The 19,202-nt window shown below is 36.4% G+C and overlaps 1 protein-coding gene across 1 annotated transcript; it reads right to left on the reverse strand.

Moving 5' to 3' along the window:
* Positions 1-5,607: 5,607 nt before the first annotated feature.
* On the reverse strand, positions 5,608-19,190 carry CUNH12orf50 (chromosome unknown C12orf50 homolog). Its single transcript, XM_039703801.1, has 11 exons — positions 19,014-19,190; positions 17,038-17,161; positions 14,799-14,963; positions 13,465-13,542; positions 13,255-13,368; positions 11,766-11,885; positions 8,924-9,031; positions 8,500-8,697; positions 6,988-7,077; positions 6,344-6,423; positions 5,608-5,735 (listed from the first exon to the last, which is right to left on the reverse strand). The coding sequence occupies exons 1-11, from the start codon at positions 19,188-19,190 to the stop codon at positions 5,673-5,675; spliced, it is 1,317 nt and encodes a 438-aa protein (XP_039559735.1). The 3' UTR covers positions 5,608-5,672.
* Between the last annotated feature and the right edge of the window lie 12 nt (positions 19,191-19,202).

The raw sequence follows: 19,202 nt of genomic DNA on the forward strand, positions 1-19,202 counted from the left end.
TGACCTCACAATATCCTTCATTTTTTATTTAGCATGCTACTCTTCATAAGGAAGCCAGGAGGCACACACAGACCATGATTCAAAGGGAACCAAAGTGTACAGGCACTGGGCTACAATCTGGAACAGTTACTCCTGAAAAGCATTTTGGTTGAAAAATGACAAAGTCTTGGGGTTAATTTTTGGCAAAAGGCCTCCACTGTGCCCTTCCACATCCAAAGTTCTGCCTGTATTCATTTCAGGTCATCCCCCATCCTTAGGAAAGTGTTGCCCCATAAGTTGGACATTACATCATATAGCAGACATTATTAACTAGGTGGAATACCCTGTCACAGGAGAAAAACAGGTTCAACAGGCAGGACTTTCACCTCATTAAGCTGTGCTGGCTGTGACCAATGACTGTGTTGTCCTCCAGGTGTATTTTCAATACTTCCCAGAATAATTTTTCCATGGTTTTACCAGGCACTGAAATGAGACTAACAGGCCTGTCCTTTCTGACATCCTTCTTCTTGCCCTTCTTGAAAATCAGGACAACATTTTCCAGTTTCTTGTCTTGGGACTTTTGCAGATTCCCAAGACTGCTCAAAAATCTCAGCTCAGGGCACTGAGACTCCCTTGGTCCATCATCCATGTTGAAGACAGAGGCAAAGAATGCATTAAACACCTCTGCCTTGTCTCTGTCCCTGTTTGTAAGATAACCATCCTCATCCTGTAACATCATGATGTTATTTTTACACTGCCTTTTGCCAATAATATATTTCCAAAAAACCCTCTTTTTATTGCTCCCCACAGTTCTGGCAGCTTCACCTCCAACTGAACTTTGGCTATGCAATTTTTTCCCCTACAATGGCAAGCAGCATCTCTGTATTCTTCCCACGTCACCTGACCTGGCTTCCCCTGGGTGTACACCTTCTTTAATTTCCAAATGAAATCTCTGTTCAGCCAAACTGGCCTTCTGCCTCATCTGCTTGACTTATGGCACTTGGGAATTGCTTTCTCCTGGGATCTTAGGAGGTGATGTTTAAAAAGTGAGCAGCACTGATGAATGCCAGTAGCAGCAAAAATATTTTCCCAGAGGATTTCTCCCACTAATCCTCTGAGCAGACTCAAGGCAATTCTCCTCATATACAAGAGCAGGGTTGAAGTTTTCCTGGCATGTTTCCTCCCATCAAAAGAGATTTTAATCTCAACAACTTTGTGGTTGCTGAAAGGAAGGATGCCTGAAAGGAAGGATTTCCTTTCAGGAAAGGGAATGAAATCTTGTGATTGCAATGAGGATCAATTAGGCAAGCTTCGCTCCATATTCCTGCACTTCATGGCATCCCACTGGCTTTCCTTGTTTTTACATCATATCAGGTTGGATTTTTTTTTTTTTTAAATTTAATTTTTTCAGTCCCTTCTCCGTCTCTATGTTTCCCTTTCTTCAAAGATTTTAGGGATTTCAATGGGAATAATTTTGGAAAGTTTTGGTCTTTTTCACTGCACCCAATTTCATCTCAGTACAACTGGTTGTAGTCACTCAATTTCAAATTTTTTGGATTTTCAATTTCAGTTTTAATTAAATAATTTTTTTTCAGGAGAAGGAATGAAATCTTGCAACTTCAATGAGGATCAGTCAGGCAAGCTTCAGTCTGTATTACATTTTCAAATGGCCCTGTCAATTTAATATGCAATCTTGCTTAACATCCTTTTTTCTTAGGAAGTAAAAAAAGGAAACAGGGAGTAGGATTTTAAACATAATGGTTGTGCTCTCATCTGCCTCAAATCTTACATATCACAGTAGCATTATTTCCACTTGTAAAATACCCCAAATATGAAATGAAATTTAAAAACATCTAAAATATTTCCAGGAAAGATTAAAGGTGACTCTCAGTCTGGAATATCTCTTTTCAAAGACTTCTCAGTTTCCCTGAGAAGCTTCTGGTGAGAACTGTTCAGAACAGGAGATAACAGAAAACACCTTTTGGAAAGTGTGTAGAAAGAGAGATAAGTAGGGTTATATCACCACTCTATTTTATGAGAAAAAAAAATAATAAAAAAAAGCTATTTATTAATTTTGAATGTGTAGTAGTTCTCCCCCGAGCTGGCCGTAAGAAGGCTGTTGTGGCCTTTTCTCTGAATGCAAATTTTGAATGCGTAATAGTTCTCCCCCGAGCTGGCCGTAAGAAGGCTGTTGTGGCCTTTTCTCTGAATGCAAAGGCCCTGCAGAACACGGCGGGGAGGCTCTAGCTCCGGAGGGAGCGATCCAAGCCAAGGGAGGGCCGGTCCCGCCGGGCGCGGTGCGAACCATTCCTGGGGCTGCTCCGCCCCCCGGTGGCCGCGGGCACAGCTAAATAACTGACAGACTCGGCTGGTTTTTTAATAAATTTATATATTTACATAACGTATTGCTGTACAAGGGAGCTTCCGTCAGAAAATATCTTTATTTGGGAAAAAATTCAAAATCTTTCTTTTTGAACAATGTCTACAATTCCCAGGAACATTTTACTCCATTTTTATTTTACAACAGCCAGTGTTTTTCTTGTTCAGGTGCTAACTTGAGATGGTCTTTCCTACCTTAATTAATAAACATAATATTTAAAATATCAGAGCTGCTGAGATTCTGGGAGTCAATGGCATTAATTTAGCTATATAGGTTTATAAGTAATGCAGGATCTCAGACTGGAAGCTTTGCAAACTTATATGAAAAACAGGTGGTAGCACTGTTATTCTATTTACTAAGGAAAATTATTCACCTAGATTAGATGTCTGATGTGCCTTTAGAAGTACCATCAGGAAAGACATTAGCATATTTTAACATGTCTAGGGTCAAATCAACAAATCCCTTATTTCCCCTGGGCTTTTCAATTCAGCAGCAGATTATGGCTGCCATGCATACTTAATACCAGGGCAAGTTCAACTCTGCTTCAGTGGCCCTCTGCCTCTGGTCTTTGGCTCATTATCTCAGAGCTTATTTTTAACCACTATAAGTGTAAATCAGTGGGGGGATCTGTCATGCAGTGATTATGTGCAAGTACAGAAATGCAATCAATCTTTAGGGCCTCACTGCATGAAATGCTGAATATTCTCTGTTTCCTTTGGCTCTTCTCTGGGGCTTTAATGACAGAGAAAACCAGGCAAGATTAAAAAACATAACAGGGAGAGTGTCTGTGATCTGGAAAACAAACAGGTTTATTATTTTAGAGAATCTTAGCGTCTTTGAATCTGTGAAAGAGAAATCTTAATTAAGGATTTGATCACACAAACCACTTGATCCCTTAATGTTCTTCTCATTTCTGCCAAGAGCAGCTAACACCTCACAGGAACTGTAAATATCTTGTTGAGCCATATATTTAATGTGCAATTCTGAGATATTTTTTGGTATCTGTGAATTCCTGGCTTGAGCAAGTTACAACTAAAAGAACAGTATTTGTAATTTCTCTACAGGAAGCTCCAGTGAAAAGAGTACTGAAGCTGTGATTCCACAAAAACTGAGAATCAGCCCAGTATTACCCTCATGGCCACACCACATCCTTTTCTTTCTGCATTTCCTTGTGCTTCTCTTGAGAAGATTCTGACACTTAGCCCAACCATCTGCTGGGATATTCGCGTCTTAAGATGCTGGAAAATTATTTTCATTTGGCTTTGGTTTGTTGAGTTGCTTTTTCAGGGTGGGGAGGTGGGTTAAACTGTGTAAGGAGGAGCCGTGTTCTTTATGATCCCAGTCAGAAAGGTGCTCAGATTCTATAAAAGACCGCTTAAGATCATGATTTTTTGAGACCACACTAAAAAGAAAAGGAAGATAGTAGAATTAACCATATGATCCTTCAGATGCTGGGAGTCCCAAGCCAAATGGGGCCTCTGACCACAACCCAGCACACCCTGCAGATTTCACCCATGGGAAATTACCCTATTTTGGTCACTTACAGGATTTTCCCAAAGAAGCCAACTCTGTTCCTCATTTCTACTGTCAAACAGAAAGGACACCCACCTGCGAACTTGCTGCACTGCTAAATAAAGGTGAGGCCCAGCAGGGAGTGCAATCACCTGCACTGAACAAGAGCTGCTCATTTTCTCCTGTGGTAAGGGATCTGTGTGGCACAAGTCAGCAGGTAGCACATGCAGCACAGCACAGCCTGCACTTATACATCCACATAGTATTAACAGTATCAAACACTGGCACAAATTGAATATTGAAATCCTTTTTAACGGAATGCTAAAATCAGCATTACAACATTTGCCCATGCCTATTTTTGGCTTTATCAAATTTAATACTATTGGAAGAATAGCAAATGTAACATTTATATTTCTTTCATGTGAAAAAATGTAATTTAAAGTCTTTATTGTAATATTAAAAAATAACTTGATACAACAGCCCTCTGAATTGAGATTTTAAATTGCCTCAGGCAGACAACATGTGAAATGTTGCTTAAAGGCATCATGTGCTACAATTTGAAACATCAATATCTAATTAGAGGTGGAGGGGACATTTCCAACACATTTAGTGCTTGATTTTGAAAAGATGCTTCTTGTTTTGTACATTATTACTTAGGTAAACCAAATCCTCTAGGTTTTTCTATTCTTCTCTCAGTTAAGAACAGTGATGTATAACTGCATACTTTCTATAATCAGTACAGCATGTTCTAACCTAAATGATTAAAAATTAAATTTCAAAATAAAATAAAAATTACACCACTATTGTGTAATAATAAGATAATCAAGTGGGGCAGAGAAACATATGGCTATATTTCTCATAGAGCAATAGAATTATTTCAGCTAGAAGTACCCTTGAAGGTATCTGACCCAGCCTCATGTTCTAAGCAGTCACAGAAGAAAAGGCTCCAAGGTGGCAATATGCTTTCATTCTCACTGTTACAAGTGCCACCAAGATAATTACTGGATCCGAGTGTTACAGAAAGAAGTTTGAAGGGCTCTTCACAAAAACTGATTATGTTCTAAAGATGACCAAAGGTCAGGTAAATGCAAAAAACTGAAAAAACATCTGAGAAAAAGGTATGAAGTCATGTATATGTAACACTTCACTAAGAGGTTTGTTTCCTCAGAAAGCAATATTAAAGTATCCTTCTTATCAGTCTTTATACAATTCTTCATATTTTAGTTTGAAACACATTTAAATACATATCTCAGTTAATTCTGACTTTGCTTGTGAATTTCATTTAGTTCATAACACAGTTATGAACTGCTGCTCCATTAAAATTGCAAAATCTCCAGATCAAATTCAGAGTGAGTCCCAAAACATGTGGCAAAGCAGATAAACCATGTAGGAATCTGGTTTTTGTACCAGCAAACCACATTCTAGAATGCATTACACTATTGCTGTTTACATTAAAAGTCCTCTGAAACTGCTAAGTATAACTAATAGTATTTATTCATATTAGGAATTATGCCTTAAAAATCTGTCAAATAAAATAGGAGAAGACTCTCTTTAGGGATTTTTTCTCTCTGAACTATTAGTCTATTATGTAGAGCCGTAGTCTGTAAAAATAACTTCAAGTGCCAAAATTTTGTAGTAGATTAAACATAGTGGATATAGATCTTTATATGTCACCATGCAGAGCATACTTTTAAGAATTTTTAACCAGTTTTTAAACACTATAGTGTGCTTCCTTCCTTCACCTTCTTTTTGGAATTTGCAGTTTTGTCATCTTTCGTCAACGTCCAAGTTGATAATTTCCTTATTTCCCTTTAGGTGTTTCTTTTTCTCCTTTTTTATTCACTTCCATGTCTTCTTTACTCTGCTGTCAAAACAGATATACACAAAATTCTGTGCATAATTTCTTAGAGTAAAACTACATGCTACTTCAGAAACATTTTAAGAAGTAAAATTTCAAGACGAAACATGACATAGAGGTTCTAATCTCAGCTTTCAAGGCAGTTGTAAAATGTATGAATGGTCTTTAGGGTATATCTCGCAAACATTTTGTAGCCTGAGTCCTTTCAAGGCTTCAGACCTCAGCTGCTTATTGCTCAGCCATTGCTGAACTTCACGATCAATCCAGCACAGAAACAGATCAAAGTCATATGGTTTCTACTGTGTTTGGTGCTAGAATCCAAAACTTGCCTTTTATAGCACGTTACTTTAGAGTACACACTTTGCTTTCATATAAGTACGAAAAAGTTAAAAAACCCAAAAATCACAGGTTAATTATTCAGAGAAAGTTACATGACTGAAAACAAATAAAACTATTAACTGCTCTTTCAGCTACTTAAAATTGATCAGAATCTTGCAGGTTTTGAATGAGGAAGTTTTACAAGAACTTTTACACTTTCTAGATGGGCAGAGACATGCCAATTCTCCTAAAAAGGCTGAATTGCAACCATTTTTATCATTTACATGAGAGCTTACTTTAAATTTAGAGAATGGTTTTGCTTGTGGATTTCTTTTCCTCCAAGCTGGTGAATTAGAAGATCCTGAAGTATATTTGCCTGTAGGAAAAATATACACATTGTTTCCTAACTTCAGCCACAATTTCAGGAAAGAGTCCCTTAGTCTGATATACGAATTAAATATTGCATTGGCTGAAGTTTCAATGAATGTATCAGATGAGTGAGATACTGCCTCTGAAACACAAGCTCGTGTTAAAGGCAGACTCTCTCTAGAACTTTAAAGATCATTTGCAACATTGTAGCATTTCCATGATGCTCATGTCACCTTCCAAAGGAAGAGATTCTGCTACAAACATCCTTGGTTTTAACCAAGGGAATGCTCCTGGGCTGAAGACCCAAGACCCAGGACCCAAAGACATCAACAGTTTCTGTTTTATCCCTGCTTGTGAAAGCCATATATACAAGGCTATATTATGGCTTTTTGCTAGACATTTGATTGTGCCTCAGAATATGTTGCCTAATCACAAACCTTTTTTTTTAATTAATTTAAAATTAATATTATTAATATTCTTCTTTTAATTCCATCTTAATGTGATTAATTAAAATTACTAATTTTGTAATAATCCTACAATTTTCAGTTTATACACAATGTGTAAATGTTACCATAGTTTTCTGTTTGTGTCCAAAATCTCCTATTGGTGTCAGGCTGATTCTTTTGTTTGGAGCCTTTCTGACCATAGGACTCAGGTACTGCTGGAAAGAAAGGCAGAAAAAATGTGAATGATTGCTCTTACAAGAAAAATGCCAATTCCCATTTTTTAACCTGGAAATTTAATAAAATGCATTCTTCACATAGAGAATGTTCTCTCTATAATCTCTATACCACCTTGTCCACATTTAATGAAAGTAAATATTCAAAGAAAAAAGAAAAAAGACACAACTATTTGTCAAGGCAAAGCACCAATGTTGGAATTTGTTACAATTTACTTTATTCACCTTAAAGTAGGTTTTACTCTGTCTGAAGGAGGTCCCTGTTATTAGAAATTAAGACAGGGAGGCATCTCAAAATGGAGAATGAGCCCAGCTTAAGAGAGATGACTGAAACTGCCAAGATGAAATGACTTTTGATTTCTGATTATTTAAATTATTTACCACTAAATCTGTTGACAAAATGACAAATGATAAAACAAATAATGCAGAGAAACCATGAACAGAGAAACTGAAATTTCAAATAAAGCCCAAATGATGTACTAGATTGGGTGAGGCTATATATATTAGTAAGATGAAAATAAAGTGAAAGGTGTAATAAATCTGAAGCAGATTGCCAGAAAGAAAGATGCAAGACTCAGAATCCCACCTGTAGGCTTCTTGTCAAATTAATGACATAGCATGTACCATCAAGAAGACATTAGAGTAAGATGAAGGAAAGTACCATCCTTTATGAGCAGCAGAAAGAATATATTCAGTCCTCTGTCCAACATAATTAACGTGAAAAAAATAATACTAGTGTTAAACACAAAGATTTACACTGCATTTAAATTGATAACAGAAGTGTGAATATGACCCAAAACCTTGTTTATTCAAGACAAAATATAATCCTAAATAATGAAAACAAATACAAATTCATAATCATGAAAACTCCAGTGAAGTCCTAATTATGGAAATATATGCTGCAAAGCAAGCAGCATATTTCCTACTGGGAAAAATAAGGTTGAACAAGAAACATTTCTTGAGACATAACTGAAATTCTACTGCAAAACATACTTCTACTATAAGTAATGAGAATAGAATAAGAGCTTAAAGGTGGAGTTTTCAAGGTTTATTAAATATCTGAAAAGAAGAAATCACATAAGACACGCTGTAAAAAGTGGGGATCACTACATTTGTGCACATGACCACTTCATTGCATCCATGAATTCCTGCTGTAAAGATGGATCAATTATTGTTCATTAATATTCTGCCTGACAAACTGTAAAGCTTTATAAATCTTTACATTTCTGTCTTTAGATATGTCTGAAATCTATTTGTGAAAATTATGTTTGATCAAATTTACTCATGCCTGTATTTAAGCACAAATAACTTATTATTCAGCTGCAGAGACCCAAGAGCCGTTATTGTGCAGAGAGCAGTACAATATAGACAGGCATTTTAAGAATTCTGTGTACAGGAACTCACCTGTAGGTCCATTGAATTTTGGTTTTTGAGGGACAGTCCGGTAGACTACATAAGCTGATCGTCGAGGTTCTGGAGAATTTAAATGAGAGTATCTTCCAGTGTCTCTCCCATATGGACTGGAAGAAGCAGTTTCATCCTCCTTACTTTGACCCCTTTGTTGATAACCTGGTTTTCCTTTGGGGTCCAGAGTGTGAATTCCTAAAAGTGAAAATAAAACCATAAAGATTGTCCTGTTATTCAAAATTTCACATAGTGCATGCAACTGGAGACCAAACAAGGTTAAAAAAATGTTCTTTGTAGATAGACAAATCCAAGTGTGGGCCATCCATATTTGACACTAAGAACAGAAATTTACTAGATAGTGCTAAAACATCTCGCAGTTTAGTAAATAGAAATGAATAAGCTGATGATTTTTTCAATATACCTTTGCCAGTTGCTGCATTAGCTGAATTTCTTCGCTCCTCAGAAATCCTTTTATTTTCCTTTACTTCCTTAAATTGGTGGTTCTTTACCAGTTCAGTGTAGCTTGTTTCTGAGGGATCAAAACAACATGTATGCACTTTTTAGAAAGCACAAGAAATGTTCATAGCCAAAAATACTGTGATATTTTTATTTATAATCTCCTAATTCATAAATAGGTCCCTTTGGGTGGAAGTTAGTTTCACATGTTAATTATTCTAAAAGTGCCATTCCCCAGAAGGAAAGCAAAAATGTCTGTATTTCCTCTAGCAGAAGAAATCTTGAAGAGCAACTCAAAAATTAACTCTAAATGCAAAAATCACATCATCCTTTCTCTATACTGAATAGGTGTGGACCTCTGGAACTCCCATGGCTGAGCCCATGGAGACCCACACATGTTGTTCAAAGGATGCCTGGCTGAACCGTGAATGACTTCTGCCTGTAGCATCTGGATACACGCTGGACACGTGCAGTGCATGAACATAAGAAAATACTACAAGTGATGGAGATAAATTTGCAACAGCACTGGTTGCATAGGTAAGCCCACTTCAAACTACGAACTGAACTTGACAGGGAAAGTTACATCGTAAAGTAACCACAGTACTCTTCTCCTGGCCCTGCTACTCTTTGGGAAGATGGAGCTTTGTTATCCCTATTTTCCTGCTAATGTAAATAAGCACTTTTGGTTCCTCTCATTTCAGGCCAAAATGTGGCAGAAATGCTCTACTTCTTCTTCAGTTTATTCCCATAAATATGCTTCAGTTTATGGGATAGTTTAAAGACAAAAATCTGTCCCTTTTTTCCCCCTTTCATTCTAAAACTGCAAAGAAATAACTGGATAACAATCTACTCATAATAGCATTTTCTAAATTAACAAATATATCTGGAACTCTCCTGTGAAAAGGATGAAACTTATCATTAAGGTACCTTGGTGTAGGTATTTTAATTTGCTGTATGTGACTAGTTTTTGAAAAACACACTCTATCACAAGTGTTATGCTCTTTCCTTAACTATATTTTTACTGGTTTTTTAAGTCCTGTGTTCTGTGACACACTACCTACAACCAAATTTGTTTTACTTGTCCAAAGTGGAAAGTGCGCAGCATTCCCCATGATCTAACGTGAGCATCAGTCTTTACTAACTCAGGGACTCATAATTTAATCTATCAGAGGATGCAAACTGGCCAAAAGAAGCAGAATTAAACCATAACATACAACAACTGCTGTCATCTTGCAGTGAAAGAATTCACACGGTTAATGGAAATTTCACTTCAGATTGGTTTTACACAAAATATATAATGTTCACCGCACTTGCAGAGGAACAAAAGTAATCTAATCTAAAAATTTGCCAATATATAATAATGAAGTACCTTTCACATTGGAATACTTTGATGTAATTGGTTCTTTTTCCCAAGTTAGTGCCTCAAATCTGCTCCCATCAACAAATGTGTTCCTCTGTATCACAGAACCACCACCTCCTGCAGGAAAGGAATTTCATAGTTATCTATACTTGAGAGCACCCTGAGAAAGGTGAACAATGCAACAAGTCTGCTTTTTAAATGGCATGTTTTTAGCTGAAGTGAGTAGAAACCAAATAACTGATTTAATAAGGCCCGCAAAAATTAGAGAAAATAGTCTGTTAAGCAGAACTGTTAAATAGCCTGTTAAAAGCTTTAAATACTCATAATGATGAACAGAGATTCAATTACTGAATTGTGGCTCAGTGGTAACTGTTTATACAGACATTAAGAATATCTAAAAAGACAGATACTTTTGTACATGAAGGTGACAGGAAAAGATGTAGAATGTAAGATTCATTTCTACTGTGCAATAGTTCTGGAACTGGAAGACACACACCAGTTTGCCTCAAGCTAGAGCAAGCAGACCTAGCACGGTATTGCACTATTCTGCATTTATAAACTAAGGGGAGAAAAAGAATATTATAATTACTACTAATTTTATAATTCATAAATATTTATAAAAAAAGGACTGAATATCATTAAGTATTAAGCAAATTCAAGGAGAATGGGGCATTCTTCAACTTTAACGACAAGATTCAATACTGAACTCAATTGGTCAAAACAGTGTGTCTTCATTAAGGTCAACCAAGTTTATGCAGAGGGAATGGATCCTGTTACCAGTTGCAGGATTGTAGCTTTGCTATTTTTAGATTACTTAAAAATAAAAAGCTTATTCATCTTAACTAAGGATAGCCTCACAAAAGCGCAGAGGGAATGGATCCTGTTACAAGTTGCAGGATTGTAGCTTTGCTATTTTTCTGCGTAGGATTACTTAAAAATAAAAAGCTTATTCATCTTAACTAAGGATAGCCTCACAAAAGTAACAGTTTTTGAAAGCATTTCGACTTCAGATAGTCACAGAATCACAGTCACAGAATATTCTGAGTTGGAAGGGACTCAAGGATCATCAAGTCCAGCACTTAAATGAATGGCCTATACAGAGATCAAACCTATGTCCCTCGTGTTACTAGCACCAGACTTTAGCCAATTTGTATCTCTATTGCTGCTTTTTCATAAATCCACAGAACCCTTTCTTTCCCAAACTCAACTATAATCTGCATAAAGGATTTTTTTCAGTGCAATCCTAAAATAAGCATAATACATAATGGTAAATAATGTTTATGATTCATTGTTATAATTAATGGTTCAGCATGAGAAAGTGTGTCTGGAACATAAAGAATATATAATAACTCAAATGCAAAATGGGGAAGTTTAATGCATGCATGTTTTGTTATTTTATTTACCACATGACATTCAGTAATGAGAAGCTGATGCTACAGTATATTACCTCCATTGTCAAAGGATTTATGATCAGTTCTTGGAATACTCTCTATTGATACTCTCCTTTCTGAACCCTCCTTTTCTTTTCTTGTATTATTAAATCTGGTAGGAATTGTGTTACCATCACCTGGAAAGGCAACAAAAAGAATGTTTAGCTGTGTGTAAGCACAGGTAATGGCACTGACATTCTCTTCCTCCCACCCCTATGAGCCATTGATTAGTTTGGTACAATCTCTTTAACCTCTCATTTCATAACCTTCTTTCTCTTTTATTAATTAGTTGAATCCTGTCTAGTGTAACTGATTTCATCTTTCATACTCTATAAGAAAATATCATAATTCATAGACTAAAGAAGACTATGGCTCCAAAGTAAAGACCTAGGTATAAATTACCTGCTTATTCATGAGCTTCTCACTACCCATGAATTATATGTATTAATCCTATATAATGGAATTTATGGCATTTTCAGAATGCATGTCATGCCTGAAGCCTCAGAGAACTCAACTGAAAAACTGTTTTACAGAAACATATCAATCTTTTTCTATTAATGCATCTAATGATAGATGACACCAAATAAAGACACTTCTTAAAAAGTATGTTCACACACCTGTCACTGAGTCTCTCATCTATAGACTAAATATATCTATGTATTTGTTAGAAAGAATATGTCAAAACAATTTTAATATCAAACAGTTCAAATTTAGAAATTAGGAGAGATTAGTAAATGAAAAACCATAAGAACTGGAGAAAATGTTTATAAATTTGTATTCCTTTGACCTTAATTATGTTGGATAGTCCAGAATTCAAAACAAAATGTAAATCTTTTGTTCTTCTTTTTTACAAGACAGTTGACAGAGGCATTTAATCTGAATTTAGTTATAGAAAAGTTTGATTTAACACAACATTTTGACATCAAGACACCCAAGATAGCCAGCAGAGGTCATGGAGCACCTCTGGAAAAGTGGCTCATCTCAGCCTTTGGCACTGCCTGGTGATTCAATAAAAAGGAGATTCATTGGAGTTCCTGTCTCTTCATTTTCACCAGAGAGCCTATATGAGAAATTTAAACTACATTCCTCACCTTAGACTACATAAATCTTTATCACAAAATTATATGAAGTACCTATGTTGTGTGATGAGAAATTTAAACTACATTCCTAACCTTAGGATGGTTAAAATTAGACTACATAAATCTTTATCACAAAATTATATGAAGTACCTATGTTGTGTATGTCAGAAAAGATTGGGTTAACAGCCCATTTCTAGCTTTTCTGCCCACAATTGATGCAGGTCATCAGCACAAGTGTGACTACATATATGGCAAAAAAGAATGAAGTGTTTCTGTAATTTGCTGACAAATACAAATATATTTCTGCAATATTTTATTTTCACTAGACTTGAAAAGCAGGGAGGAAGTCAAAACTATGTAATAGTTTCTCCCTGTTACAGCAGTTTTAGAAGAGATAAATACAATCCAACCAAATCAAAATACTTGCCTTTCTGCAAGTTTTGTTCAGTAGTTTCCAAGGGTAATAACTCATCTTGCCATGGTGAAGACACAGTTTTTGTTGATTGGTGCTTGTAAGGGTTCTGAATTCCATAATACTCTCCTACACATGCCCCAAGAGGCAGGGGAAAAAAAAGCCCTAAAGTTTACTGTATTGGAAGCATTGCTTTTAAGAAAGAATGATTAATTTAATATTTACCAGATTTATAGCATATATCCCTTATTGCTCTTTCCTCTTCAATATCTATAACAGTCTTAGACATCCAGTTAGAAACATCTGCAGGAAATATTTGTAAAAGATTACAAGATAACTATATAAAGACCTTCAATAATTCTTAATAATGAAATATGATGAGGACTTTAATTTTTGCCATTGGTTATTTTAGGTTTTGACTGCAACCTGCGCTTCTGGACTGAAAAATTATTACTTAATATCAGATATTTTCATGTGCAATGGGATTGCAGTTAAAACACATGTTTTTAAAAAAATTGTTAATTCAACAGGATTCAAACATATCTCCAATATTTATTTTCAAAATAATATTTCATTTATACCCACAAGGAAATCTGATTCAACGTGTAACCAGAGAGTGCTTGTCACAAAACCTCTGCCCAAAGTTACTGCCCTGTAATGCCTGCTGGCAGAGCTGGTGAAGTGAGTGCTCCAGATCTCTCTCAGTAAAGGCTATGAAGATTAGCAAAGCCCTCCTTTTTATATTGTTTAAGTGGCATACTCAGGCTGAAACCAAGTTAGGAAGCACTAATAGGCTGGTCCACCAGCCATCCCAATGGGCAGTGGGAAAGTGAAAAGTGGGTTGGGGCAGCACAGTAAGTTGCTGGATGCATGCCTGAAAGTAGGTCATTCTATCACTTTTTGCTCTCCAGGAATGTGGCATTTGTTCCATCCCTATGAGACTCTTATCTCTAAGTGAGATATGGTCAATGGTTTAACTGTATTAACATATATGTAAATGTAAAAACATTCAGTTCAACTACTGGAGAGTTTTGCATCAATTCTCTTTGCTAGATTTAAGACTAACTTTCTCTAAAAAATGACTGCCTACAGAGTTTGGCAAATGAGCTGAAAAATTGCTTAAGTTAAAGTCACACAATTATCTTTTGTAAAAAACTTGTGACTTCATAAATCAGCTGAAAAATTACTTAAAGTCACACAATTATCTTTTGTAAAAATCTTGTGACTTCACCTTCACTGACAAATGCATACAGCCCTTGTTCAAAAATTTATTTCTCAGAAACAAAGTACCTCCTAAACTTGTAATTTCATCCCAAATTTTTGAAGAGTTTTTGATGGTCATTTGAATTGGATTGCAGGCTTTAGAAAATACTGCCTTGCTAACATCTGGTGACTACCAGTTCCAACATTTTAAAGATTAGATGAAAACTATCTCAAAAAACTTTTCAACAACTCTTTTCTAAAAATTTCATGGTTATTATAATAAGTCAGTTGTGAGGTACATTGCAAGAACTGACAAAACCCATACAACTTGTTTATAAAAGAATAAAACTGTTTACAGTTGTCTTCCTCATCATCATCCTCTTCATCATCCTCTTCATCACTGAGGTTTATAATCAGTGGAGGATGAATTGGTACCAAAACATTGTCTTGATTTCTGAGCGAGTCCTGACGATGGGCTTGATGCAGAATGCCTCCTTGGACATCCTGTTTCAGTGGGACATCTGCAGACAAGAACATTAATTTTTTTTTGTTAGAAGGAAACTAAAGTTTCACAACCAGACTGACAGCAGCAGGCATACTTCTGAAAACATTATCAAGATTAGACATTATCTTGCGGAGAGGCTGGCAAGAGAGCACCTTCCAACTCCAGAAAGTATGAAAAACACAGGTGCCAGCTCCTCTGAACAGACATGGGTACTGCTGAATACAGACTTTAGAAAAGAGGAATATTTTTCTCATTGCACTATTTTAAAAAGTTGCAAGCATGCTGTATCAACCCCTACAGCATCCATTTTGAAGAATTTAGCAATGCTAAGCATAGGATTGTTCATTTTAAATTTGAAGACTTTTTTTATATCAAACTAAATTTCAACTCTCATTACTAGGTATAAAATATAGATTTTGTGAAAGAATGAGAAGTACACAAAAATAATTTACACCTAATCAGAAAAAAACCCAGAATATATATAATTTTCCTAAGGAATTAATATATAAGATTCCTAAGGAATTTATCTCCATACATAATATTTTCAACAAAATGGCTGAAATATGGGATAACGTATTCCAAGAGCCAGGAAATGCAATGGACTAAAAATAAAAATTATGAAAGGTGGTAAGTCTATGGGGACAGTCTATTGTTCAAGCTGACTGGTTTTCAACCACAGTATTCTCTGCATTATATTAAAAATATTGAAGTTTGATATATTTTCCAGTCTAAAAGAAAGTGTAGGCATGTTTCTATTATTCCAGTTGTTTTTATTCTTGTGCATCACTTGCTTGCCTATGAGCAGCATTGTATATAATGTTAAACATATTCTCACATGACTGCAAATTAGATTTGCTGTACCTCATGTAAGAGATGTATAAGATACATCACTAATTTGATGGAGCATTTTTCAGTGTTCAGAACAGGCTATTTTTACCTCCATGTAGAATAAGTCAAATGAAACTTAAATTAGTTTAACAAGATTTTTTTTTAAGAAAAAAAAATTGCAGGCTTAGTATCTGCAATGCTATTGTGGCATACACAGGCTTTGAACTTGTACATATTTCAGTAAAATGTAAAAGGGTTTGGTCTGTTTTCCAGCTGTGATTGTTGGACATTGCTCTTGCACAGGACATCCTTGCCCACAGTGCCTTTTAGGTACAGTCTCAGACTTGCACCACAGCCAAAAGTGTGCTGTGTAAGTGGCAGCTGTGCTGAAGGCAGTATGGGCACTTGGAAAAACAGCACTCCAGGTCTTGCCTTGATCCTGCATGCTTAGTTAGGCTCCACATACCCAGATATGACAGGCTACATTTTCCTGGGGCAATTTCAGGAACATGGTGACTTGGTCTCCTCACTCCCACTTCTGACAGCTGTCTTTGTTTGCCCTGGACTCTTATCCTGTTCCAGGTTCCAGCTGTCTACCAGGATTTCTGGTAGTCAAGAGCTCCTCTTAGAAATGGATGAGGAAAAAACTTGACTTGTAATAGAGTTTTTCACACATAAGAGTGCTGCCTTACACACTATTACTGTACTTCAGTAATATGTAACCTATGTTCAAGCCCCAAATTTTTATTCAAAACAACAAACTGGAAATATATCTGGACAAACAGTTCTGTATTCTGAAGTTATCTCTACAAGAGGCATCTTGTCCATACATGTTGTGCTCTATCAACAGATATTGGTGTCCCTACCAACCTCCTCCTCCCACCACACACACTGCTTTTGATTTCTCTTAAATTATTACCTGCATACCAACCATTTGAACTACTAGACAGATTTAATCTACCAGAAATTCAAGTTAAGCAACATTTCTATTCCATGGATCTCAGCAACCTAAATGTGACTTCATCTTTTATATCACTAATAGGTATGAAGATTCATAATATGACAGCTAAAATAATTCATAATTCATAATCTTATTCAAATTCCTTTCTTTCCCTTAAACTTGCTGGGCTAGCAGATCATACCTGATTGATTCTCCAAGGTGCATTTCTTGACCTTACTATATATTACATAAGCACTGGAAGGACATTTTGTTTTTTTCATTACTCTAATAAACAAATTGTTTAGAAAATATTTTTACTCACTGTTACTAGGTGGCAAATAAAGTCCATTTATATTACGGGGTTTTCTGTGAAAGAAGTCACAGCTTATCCTCCTGCAGCCTACGGGCTCTGTCTCCCAGAAACAGGAAAACTTGCTGTAGTTCTGCTGCAGGAGAAAACAGTTTTCAGAGTTGTAAATATAACAATCAAAATAGAATAAAAGGATTAATACATGCTGTGTGAACATAAGATTGAAATTATGACAGTTCACACTGCTATAAACATATGGTCAAGACTTTATGGGACCACATTCTTATAGATGACAACATTTCAAATTGTCTTTTATTACTTTTATCAAAAGTTCTGGGTCTAGCTCTAAAGTTACTGAGCTAAGTCAATGGTGTTTGGAGATGTAAAATTCTTTCTAGATTAGAACAGGGGTAAAAAAGTCTACTTAGTTTACTGCAGACTTTTCATGGCTGGTGAGAAGGAAAAAAATCTCTTAAGTCATTTAACTGACATGTGGCTGAGTTTACTTTTCTGTACAATGGAAAAATCAGATCAATCTCCAGTGAAATGTGCTGTACAAGTGCAAATCTTGTGCTTGTACTGCCTTACTATTAAAGGACATGAATCTAAAGGAAAACGTGGTAAGAAACAAAACCCAGAAAGATTCCCAACAAAAACTAAAAAAATTTGGGACTTGATGTTGGCACTACTATTACACTGCTTGCACCATCTTTCAGCTTCAGCTGTTTTTAAAGATGGCAAACAAAAATCCAATGGGAATAATAGACTGTCTACATGGATTTGTTTAATTATTGCTTCTTTACTCATACTCATACTGCTGCTGTCCCTCTTAATGGGAATAATAGACTGTCTACATTTATTTTGTTTAATTATTGCTTCTTTACTCATACTCATACTGCTGCTTTCCCTCTATGGATCAATGTGGCACCAGCTAAAAAGTCTGCACAATATTGCAGAGATAGTACTTTCACAACACGAGTCACGTCTGTTAGTCATACATAAAATTGTTGTTCCACGTCTCTGTCTTATCAGAGTTCACAGTTTTTAGCACCATCTCTGATGATGCAATTCACTTATCTTTATAACCTGAGGTATCTTTCTCAAATATATGATATACTAGTAATGCCAAAGAGGTAACGGCTCATGAGATTTACCCTGAATATGTAAACTCAGGCTTATATCCTGGATGTGAATGGCATCCCACCTGAAAACAGTAAATGCCAGGCTGGGGATTATTTCAGAATGAGTTTCTGAGTAATTTTTAAATGAAAACAAGGCCCTGCTTGAAAATATTGGAATATTTGGAAGCAGGTTTCTCCCAGTTCCAGACATTAACAGCTATGTCTAAGAGCAGCATCTCCAAAAACTTTTGGATTGTAGTCAGTACAATTGGGCCCTCCCCAAGACACAAAGCCCATCTCCCAGGCATTAAGACCTAACTTCCTGACCCTTAAAAATGGAGGAATAACCAAGAGCCCTAAAACCATCCCTGGATTTTTACCAGGTGGAGCGTAAATACTTCTTTGAATTAAAGCTATTAGCAGGCAGGCATATCATCTTATCCTGAAAGCAGTTTTCTTCCAAATGCCAAACCTTCAGATGACATAAAACTCAGTGGATAGTGTAGCTAAAACAAAAAATATTGGAAGGAAGCATGTGGTACCTGCTCCATGTGGCTGAACTGTTGAACTGAACGGAGAGCAGTTGTTAGCCAGGATGGAATGTTACATTTTAACAGTTGCCAACTGCTCTTCCAGCTTGGCACACCAGCATGATGCTGCTACATGACCCGTCCAGGCTGAACACTTCCTTTCTCTCTACTGAATCCAAGTAAAATATAGAATATCACATTGTTTAAAGACTCGCCCATTCTGGTGCTTTTTTAATGTGAAATTGAACAAACCAATTTAGTGAAGCTTAAATAATATCCAACTTCTTGCTGATGCGACTGTGGTCTTAAAAACAAATCTCTGGTAACACAAAGATACCACAGCCTGCTGGGCAACAAGAGTCAGAGGGAGGAGTGAGCATGTGTGAGAGAAAGAACCCTCGGCCACCAAGGTCCGGGAAGAAGGGGGAGAAGGTGCTCCAGACGCCGGGGCAGAGACGTCTCCTGCAGCCCGCGGTGCAGGCCATGGTGAGGCAGCTGTGCCCCTGCAGCCCATGAAGATCCACGG

Source organism: Passer montanus, unplaced genomic scaffold (genome assembly GCF_014805655.1).
Source record: "Passer montanus isolate IOZ18808 unplaced genomic scaffold, ASM1480565v1 scaffold17, whole genome shotgun sequence".
NCBI lineage: Eukaryota > Metazoa > Chordata > Aves > Passeriformes > Passeridae > Passer > Passer montanus.

Bases quoted from the DNA above. Each gene is read 5' to 3' on its own strand.
- CUNH12orf50 (XM_039703801.1), bottom strand. From the start codon at position 19,190: ATGGGCTGCAGGGGCACAGCTGCCTCACCATGGCCTGCACCGCGGGCT. The intron at 13,543-14,798 runs GTAAACAGTTTT...TATTTCCTGCAG, and splicing joins TGATGATGAGGAAGACAACT to ATGTTTCTAACTGGATGTCT. The intron at 6,424-6,987 runs GTAACATTTACA...TTTTTCCTACAG, and splicing joins GACACAAACAGAAAACTATG to GCAAATATACTTCAGGATCT.